Genomic DNA, 8,977 nt, shown 5'->3' with positions numbered 1-8,977 from the left:
CTCATTTTTTATTTCAAGCTGCTGTCTAGTTGTGAAGAACCAGCTCAAACAGGCCTGTGTAATTAAAGTAGTTCACAGTAGAACTTCCAGTTCTATGTGCAAGAACAGATAGAGAGCAAATTGAGAATTAATGACTTGTTGTGAAGAAATTTCAGTCCTCTACTACTCTATGGGTAAAGAGAACAGCTCACTAGTCAACCCTGCCATTGACAGAATCCACTCATTGACAAAAGGTGAGGTTTTGGAAGGTTAAAAGTGGTGAGCTTACAACAAAGCAGAATTCTATTATGGATTTTTTTTTTTGAATTATGTTCCTTATACAAAAAGAAACAGCAGATGTATTTTTAGGTCATGAATTCAGTTAGAAAAATCTTTGTGTTTAGTGTCATCTTGCCAGCTTACTATATAGCATAAAAAAAATTCATGCAGCATAGAAAACCGTCAAGAAGGGGGATGTTTGGTTATTACAGAAGTTAACTAACTAAACACCCTTAAGACTGAGAAGCTGACAGTTCTCAACCAAGAGAAAGGGATTTTTTTGGTCTCTGAAACAAAGTCACAGTAGGAAGAACCTAATAATTCAACCTAATTCTGATACAAGATACTGCTCCATTGTTTTCATTATCTAACTGATATCATTATATATCCATATTACAGCCCATAGAGAAGTACATAGTCCAAACCTTTTATTTAGTGAGCAAACATAATACAGGAAATCCAAACAAGACATATCTATACATTGGCACGCACACACATATATACACACAAATATACATTTAAACAACACAGAAGAGGTAGCACCGTGAAGAAATATAAAAATGCAGTACAGTAAAAATACTAGGAAAAGTCAGATCTGTCTTCAAAGCATCTCTCCTGATACTCTTCAAAGTAGCAGGAGAGGCTATAGAATGATTAATTCAGTATCAATCCAACTTTGGAAGTGTTGCCAGTTCTCTTATATGACCGTAACATGAATTTTCCAAATATGATCCTTCAGTTGACTAGCTGAAGGGGACAGTATTTAGTTCATAAATTAATTACTATGACTTAACAACTCCGGTAATGAACTTTAAATCCATTACTGCTTAGAGGAATGAGATTGTCTCTATGCTTCAGGATGTAAGGCTAGGCACAAACACTGAATATTTGATTTGATTTTTTTTCTCATTCTAGAAAGAGACACAATTGAATGATTAAGTTCTGTTTTAGAAAAATGCCTATGCTATCAGGTGGAAAAATAACACACAAACCTGGATGGGTTTTATTGCTGGTCTTAAATACTTTAGTAGGTAGTTGTCCCAAAGTCACATTAGACATTAACAAACTTCAGTATTTAGATTTTACTGGGGGGAAGGTGGAAAAAAAAAAAAAGGAACTTGATCTTTGCAGAAACATGATCCTAAAAGTACGGAAAGATGAAGACCGGAAGACTCAGAAAGACAGCTCCCCACTCCACATTCAGGAGCATCCTAACGTGCTTCAGATGCCTAGAGAACAAGCTGCTAGAAGTAAGAGACCAAGACAATAAAGCCAAAGCTATGACACTTCAAGACACTTGTTCAGCGACTCTGTACACTCAGAATGAAAGCTCTGGGCAGCGAATGGTCTGTGTGACTACTTAAGCAATGGTGCTTCAGAGCATCATCCATCAACAAAACTGACTATTTTTCAAGATTTTTAAGCTGTACTTACAGGATGTAAAAGACTTTACTAAAACAGTATTCATGGAGCAAAGAAGAAAAGTACAGTTAAGCAGGCATGTCAACTGTTGAAACTTAAGTGTAAGAACAAACCAGACCTAGACCTCAGTAAGTGCACCTGCCATCTGCATCTCTAATATCTGACATTCAGATCTGTTCAGAACATGTCTCCAGTCAGAATGATACACACAAGGCAGATGCAAGAGTTTAAGGCACGCTGCAGCGACAGAAGATGACATCTTACAGGATTCTTTTCCAGATTTCATGGTTCCCTCCATTGTTTAAGCTGTGATGGGCCAGCAGGAAGACAAGTCCAAAACAAACAGCAATGGAACGTATCTAGGGAAGATACTGTAGTATATTGTAGATAAATGCTATCTGATATACTCCTCCTCAGAGATGCATGACGTATCTTCATCTGTGTTTTCCTCCAAATCTGGCAAGTTGCCCCAGAGCAATACATTCACACCTGGTGGGAAGGAGGTAAGACAGAAGAAGAAGAAAAATATATTTCTGGATGGTGTCCTTATTTTTAAGTTGCTCAAGTGTCTATTTTCAGTAAAAGTAAGTACTCTTATAGCAAAAACTGGTAAGTCACAATCTTCATATATTTAACGTGAATATTTCCTGTTTTTCTTCCAAAGTGATCTTGTAGGTGTTGCTGTTTACAGCATAGCTCAAAGAGTAAGTCCCTGCCTACTGATGTATTCATATCGCTAATTCACATAGCTATCGATAATCCCCTCATGGCCAATTTATTTTTAAATGCATTGATCTGAAACACAGGTGACACTGAAAGGTTTAGACAACAAGTTATTCTCGTGTGCAAGGAGGTGAAGTGATTTGTCAGAATGCTATGCACTCCTGAGGACTCGAGGCAAATTATGCTAGACACTTGGCATCCAGAGAAGATCTAGCTGAATAAAGGAGCTAGCAGGAGCTGTAATTTCAGCTTGAGCTAATGGGGACTCAGTTATATAGGGTCAAAGTGACAACATGACTCACCCAAAAAGAGTGCCCGTGGGACAGCTGCCTGATAGCACTGTAAAGCTATACGTACCGCTATAAATAGCAGCTGGTGGCTCTGTTGTTTATAGCAGTTATAATATTGCTCCAGAAAATCCTGACTTTCACCCACAGGAACAGTAGGTTAAGTGTTCTGATGAAAATTAATTTCTACTAGAAATTATAACTTAGGAAGTAGCTACAACTACCTCCCCCAAAGTAGTTTGCTAGATTAGCAACACAGCAACACTTGCCGTATGCCTCCATATGTTACACGCTCTCCATATGCTTTAACTATATTGAGACGCCTCATTAGAAAGAGGATTTGGAATTCAGGATTTCAGGGAAGAGAAGGAAACATATGTGTTCCTTACCAGAAGAGTCTAGTCTGTTGATGCCAAAGACTGCTTGGCTATGAAACATCCAGAAGTGGCCATTATTACAGGACAACAGGCAAGGTTTGCAGGGAGAGATCACATGGTAACCAACAACATTACCGCTAGAAAGACAAGCGAAATAGTGAGCAACACAAAAGCCTGATGGAAAGATTAATGGTGCTTTTTCTAGCTGAAATTAACATCAAATAGCAAGGGTACAAGACCATTATGTGATGCTCCTATTTTGATAAAGTTAAGGGAACGTAATTAAACAAGCATCTTAAGTGTTTAGAAAACATCTGTCAGGAGTTGCAGAATATCTAAGCTTTAGATCTTTGGCACAGAGAACTATTTAGTAACCTGACTTGTGCAATCCGGATTAGTTTACATAACAATGGCATTATATCAGCAATGGCGGTGTTTCTTTAGTTTGAAGGCCAGTGATTCCATTGGAATCAAATCCATCATGAACGTACAGCTCATCTGTAAAGCAGCACTGTGCATGAGTGTGTGTCAGGAATAGGGAGAGGCTAAGAATAATATCTTTGAGAGAGAGAGACTAAAACTAATATCCTTAAGACTAAGACTATGAAAGCTTTATCTGCTCTCCTAGGTCAAAACCTAGGATGACATTTTTCTCCTTTCTCAGTCATGCGCTCCAGTGAGATATTTCACTTTCTCTACTTTTGTCGTAAAATTTAAAATGCTGTGTTCCTATCATAACCTGCTCTCTCCCCTTTAAATCCAAGCAAGGTAAGTCTCCGTTAAGAAGCTGAAAGGATACTCTCAAATAACGCTACATGAAATGCGTTACCGGAGTTGTTTTTAGTCTTAAATATCATACATTAGTAAAGAGGATAAAAGAACTCCAAGAACTTTAGTGACAGCATCTTCCATCTGCTAGCGACAGCCAGATCTGCCAAGAGGATGTTCTATTAATTAGAATATGAGTAAGTACTTCTTACTGTGGCCTTATTCACACAATTATCTCAGTGTTGAAGCAGACATTTAATCAGGCAGGTGGCACGCAAGCTTTCCCATATACTCAGACTGACAAAGTTGTCACATTTCCACTTGGGACTTGCACAGAAATAGACTGGCAGCCAGGCCCAGAAGTAGTGGGCTGAGTTTCTATCAGGCAGCATTAAATCTGAAATAAAGTACGCAATCTGTTCATTCATCCCTTAATTTTCTCACTGCAGTAGGCTACAGCGAGAAGGCTGAGCAGCACCGCAGCAGTGCATGCATGCTTGTGAAGGTGCTGGTGTCATCGGGTGACATCCTTACCACTTCAAACACGCGATGTTCTTCAGCTTGCATTTGCAGATTTCAGTAAAATAGCAGCTGCCGATGAAGTCAACAGTACTAGGTGGGAAGAGAGTAAAAATATTGAAGTTTAGACATAGCTCTGGTTACAACTGCAAGGTTTTGACGGCACAGGCGTGAAGTCATAGTGAAGGGATGTTCGTGTTGTGCTTTCTCAAGAGCGCGCAGTGCCTTTTACCTGTCAGTTAGCAGCCGTGCTCGTGTGGGAACAAGAAGATGCCCTGAGATGTTACATGAAGGCATCACGAGTCACCCCAACGTAAACCAGAAAGCACCAGTTCTCCTGATGCTTCCTGACACCGACACACCGGGGCCCTGCCGCTCTCACCGTGACTCCACCAGCCCGAGATCTGACTGCAGATGTCGCCCCGGCTCCTGGCGGGCCTCGCCTGAGCCTCCCGCCCGGTACCTCAAAGGCCGGGACATTTAAAAGCGAGCCTCTGATTCCTTATCTGATTCCTTATCTCCTCTTTAACCCCGCTCCCTCATCAGCACCATCAGCACGCTGCTTTGCAACCTCATTTCCTTGGCATTCAAATGCCGCGGTGGGAACGCAGCTCGGGGCTGGGGCAGTGCCAGGGCTGGGCAGGCTCCGTGGGGACCAGGAGGGTCCTGATCCTCCCCCTCCTCTTCCTCCTCCTTCCCCCAGCTTCCTCCTCTTCTTCCTCAGCCCTTTCCTCTTCTCCTTCCTCCTCTTTCACCTCCTGCATCCCCCTCCTCTTCTTCCTCCTCTCCGCTTCCTCCATCCCCCTCCTCCTCCTCTTCTTTCTGCCCCTCATCCTCTTCTTCCTCCATCCCCCTCTTTTCCTTTCCTTCTTCCTCCATCTCCATCCTCCCCCCTTCTTTCTGCCCTTCTCCCATCCCCTCCCCCCCCCCATCTCCCCCTCAGCGCTGCCGGTGCCTCCCCTGCCCCGGGACTCACGCGGTGGGGGGGATGTCCGTGGAGTACAGGTCGGGGGCGGTGCCGGTGGCGGCGAGCAGCGCGGCCCGCATGCCGCGGGAGCTGAGGACGTGGCGGCAGAAGCGGCAGCAGAGCACGGCCACGGAGCGCTCCGCGAAGGCGCCGCCGGGCCCCGACAGGGACATGGCGGTGGGGGGGGTTGGGGGGCGCCGGGCCCGGCCCGGTAACGGCCGCGCTCGTGCCGCCCGTTTGAATCCCCAGCCGCGGGCGGCCGTTGGGCGCCGCACGCCCCGCCCCCTGCTCTGATTGGCGGAGCCGCGCGCCTCGCCCCGCCCCTCCGCAGTCCTCGGGGCGGAGGCCTCCGCGCTCCTCCACGCCCCGCCCACCCCCCCGACAGGGGGCGGAGCCTCCGCTACCCACCGAGGGGCGGGGCGGGCGGGGCGGCGCCTCCTCCCCATTGGCCGCCAATCCCGTCGCTCGAACCCATCCCCGCGCGGCGATTGGGCGCGGGGACGGAGGGGGCGGGGCGGCGGGGTGGCGACAACGGCGGCGGTGGCGGGGAGGGGGGGGGGCGAAGAGGCGGGGGGGGGAACCGGGCGGCAGCGGCCGGAGGACGCCGGGCGGGCGGGAGGCGGCTCCGCAGCGCCCAGGTAACCGGCCCCGGGAGAGCCCCCCCCGGCCCCGCAGCCCCCTCCCGGCCCCCGGTGGTCCTCGCTGGAGCCCCCCCGGCCCCCTCCGGCGCCCCCCCGGCCGCAGCGTCCCCGCCGTGCGCCCCCCAGGCGGGGCTGGTGGTGTGGCGGCGGAGCCCCGGGCTCCGTTCGGCTTCGTCCCGGAGCCCCCGGGGCTTCCTTCCCTCCCCCCCGGCCGCATTGTTCGTGCCGGGCGGGCCCCCGGGGCCGGGGGGGGGGGGGGGCTCGGAGCTTCCCTTCCCGTCCTCCGCAGCCCCCCCGGGCTTAACGGGAAAATGGGAAAAAAAGGGGGAAATGGGGGAAAAAAGGGGGGAAAAAGGGAAAAAGTTGAGCCTTGCGTGGAGGATGGAGGATGGGGAGGACGGGATTTGGGGGGTGGGGGGGCGGGGATGGAGGATATGGGGTCGGGGATGGGGGGGGCAGGGATGGGGACAGGGATGGGGGGGGACTGAGGGACATGGGCACGGCCCCGGCTGCCCCCACCGCCCCTGCTGCCTTGTGGGGGGGCTCCAGGTTTGGGTTGTTTTTTTGGGGGGGGGCTCCGGGCCCCTTTTGGGGCGGCCGCGGGTCCCTAACGCCGCCGTTTGTCCCCCCCCTGCAGGCGGGCAGACCCCAGGACGACGGCCGCTGCCTTCTGCCCCTGCGCCCGGCCGGGCTTTGGCTCTCAGCATCCACGCGGCGAGAAAAAGCAGAAAAAGGAGAAACCCCCTCAAAAAAAAGAAAAAAAATAAAAAATTAACCCCCCAGCCCGGCTCGCTGCGGCCCCGCCATGCCAGCCTCCAGCCCGGCTCCGCCGCCACCGCGCTGCTAACGCCGGGGGAGCCCCCGGGGGCTGCGGGAGCGCGGATGCTGCTGCGGGGGGCTGCGGAGCGGGGACACGGAGCCACCGCCCCCGGGGCCCGCTGCTGCCTGCCTCTGCCCCCCCCCGCCGCCCCACGCCCCATGGACTGAGCTTTGGGTTTTTTTTTTCCCCTTTTTTTTTTTTTTTTTTTGGGGTGGGGGGCGAGGAGAGAAGCGGGGCGCTGCGCGGCTCGCCTGCTGCTGGATCCTCCGCTCCTAGGGCGAGCCTTTCTGGGGGGCAGAAAACATGACGTCGCCGGCCAAATTCAAAAAGGATAAGGAGATCATAGCCGAGTACGACACCCAAGTCAAAGGTAAGGCGGCGCTTTCTTCCCCTCCGCTGCCTTGCTGCAGCCCTGGCTGCGGGGTTTGGGTGGGGAAGGGGGGAAACGGGCTGCAGATCGCCTGGAATCCGCAGGGCTTTTCCTAACGCAGCGCCCTGCTGGGTTTGCAGGGCTTTTTTGCAGCCCCCACAGGGTAGGTACCACCCGTGGCGGTGTGTTTTAAGGTATTTCGGCGTTTTTACCCGGTGCAGCGGATCTCTGAGTGCCGAGAGATCCATGTTTGTCTGCCTGGGGTTCGAAAATCGGGATTTGCGTTGGGAATATGACAGCCGGTTAATTGCTTTTTAATCCTCCGATCGTAGGAACGTTTTTAAAATCCATGCGGTGTCAGAAGAGCATATTGCAGCCGGCAGTAACTGGGACCTCGCTTAGGGTCCCTGTAAAGCTATTTGTGCTAGAAAGTTCCATTATTCGGGATTTTGCTCGTGGTGAGCCCCTCGTTGCTGCCTGCTTTTTCATCCTGTGCTCTTGAGTAGAACTCCTCAAGGTTGCAGGGTGGGTATGCACACGTACATCTGCATACACAGAACTGGAGGAAGCGAACGCGTCAGTGTTATTCCAGTATTGTCACAGGGAAGGGAAGAAAATGTCAGGAGCATGTTTGCAGTGATCATGCAAGTCTTCTGCAGGATTCAGCTGGCTGGGCTTCAGGCCATCATGTGCTCTGGGTTTGAAAAAAAAAATGGTGAAATGTCTACTTAGCTTCTTATTTTCTGCAAAGTTTTCAATGTAACACTTATTAAAAATAATTATTGCTCGCATACGGCTTGATGTATCGCTGCTAGGAAGTTATGAGATTTAATGATTTATCTAATTGGTGAAAACTTGCTTGGTATGCTTGCAGCATGCAAGAAAGATGGCCTTCAGGCAGGGCTGATTGAGTTAAATCGATGCGATTTAAAAAAAGGTGATTTAAATCTGAGTAGGAAACTTAGATTAAAACTGACAATTAAAATATTATTTTGCCGTTATGTGCTTGGCTATTTTTCATGCTGAGGGGTGATCACTGGATGCGAATCATTAAAACATCTTGTTCTACAAGATGCATGTCCTACGCTGACCTTAGTGCTGTGTATTGAGAAGAAGTTTTGATGTTTTTGTTTAAAAAAAAAAGGCAGGTATATCTGAGCAAACATAAAGCTGGATAGGGGTTCACTTTGATTTTTTTTCAATTCTTGGATTCTTGAAGTCAGAAATGGAGAAGAATGGGTTTCTTTTTTACTAGTTTAGTTTCTGTTCCTGTTTTCTTGCCATTGTTGATGGAAATGGGAATTGAAGGCAGTGTAAAATTAGAGGCTTATATGTTCTTTCATTGTTTACCCCATCAAAATATGCGTGATAGTCTGTAGCCACAATATTTGGACTTAAACCAAAGACACGCTGACTATAACTGGTGGAATGGACACAGTAATGCCAAAGGAGGCTTGAGAATTAGTAGGGCTTATCTTATCTCTTGCTTTTTCATGTGTTAGAAAAGAAAAAACATCTTCCCTCTTCCAAAAAGAGACCAGCGGGGTGTGTGCAATGGAGTCGGGCCTTCCCCGCGAGCAGAGACCGCCGCTGCAGGCCTGTCAGCTCGGTCTGTAGATGTGGTCCCAAAACCGAGGCGTTTGGCTTTCTGCCTTACCAAACCTTAACTGAGATGAAGTGAGGAAGAGCAGGGCCGCGCTGGTTGGCGCCGTGCTCCTCGCGCTCCCTCAATGCCCACCAGCGGTGAGGGGCTGCCTGATGGCGAGCCCGGGGGTGCTGTGGGGCCATGGACAAGGCCAGCAGCGGCCGGCAGGAGGTGTTGGGC

At 49.4% G+C, this 8,977-nt stretch overlaps 2 protein-coding genes across 8 annotated transcripts in view; one reads left to right on the top strand and one right to left on the bottom strand.

Annotated features, from left to right (window-relative positions):
* Positions 1-669: 669 nt before the first annotated feature.
* Positions 670-5,767, bottom strand: FAM72A (family with sequence similarity 72 member A). 2 transcript variants are annotated; one of them, XM_068660138.1, is made up of 4 exons: positions 5,331-5,677; positions 4,370-4,447; positions 3,080-3,204; positions 670-2,169 (listed from the first exon to the last, which is right to left on the bottom strand). In XM_068660138.1, the coding sequence occupies exons 1-4, from the start codon at positions 5,492-5,494 to the stop codon at positions 2,075-2,077; spliced, it is 462 nt and encodes a 153-aa protein (XP_068516239.1). In that variant the 5' UTR covers positions 5,495-5,677; the 3' UTR covers positions 670-2,074. The 2 variants fall into 2 exon arrangements, with proteins under 2 accessions (XP_068516239.1, XP_068516240.1); XM_068660139.1 differs by lacking the exons at positions 670-2,169; positions 3,080-3,204 and adding an exon at positions 3,889-4,232 and having other exon boundaries at positions 5,331-5,767.
* A 62-nt stretch (positions 5,768-5,829) lies between these two features.
* Positions 5,830-8,977, top strand: part of SRGAP2 (SLIT-ROBO Rho GTPase activating protein 2) — a 103,202-nt gene continuing 100,054 nt past the window's right edge. For all 6 annotated transcript variants that reach the window (XR_011089832.1, XM_068660131.1, XM_068660130.1 and 3 more), the window contains exons 1-2: positions 5,830-5,959; positions 6,600-7,152. Coding sequence is in view for 5 of the 6 variants with exons in the window: in XM_068660131.1 (XP_068516232.1) it covers positions 7,086-7,152 (67 nt within the window). In the remaining variant the exon portion in view is untranslated. The remainder of the gene's footprint in view (positions 5,960-6,599; positions 7,153-8,977) is intronic.

This window comes from Anas acuta, chromosome 24, assembly GCF_963932015.1.
Source record: "Anas acuta chromosome 24, bAnaAcu1.1, whole genome shotgun sequence".
NCBI lineage: Eukaryota > Metazoa > Chordata > Aves > Anseriformes > Anatidae > Anas > Anas acuta.
The sequence above is the reverse complement of the archived record's forward strand: the minus strand, read 5'-3'. Positions and strand labels throughout refer to the sequence as shown.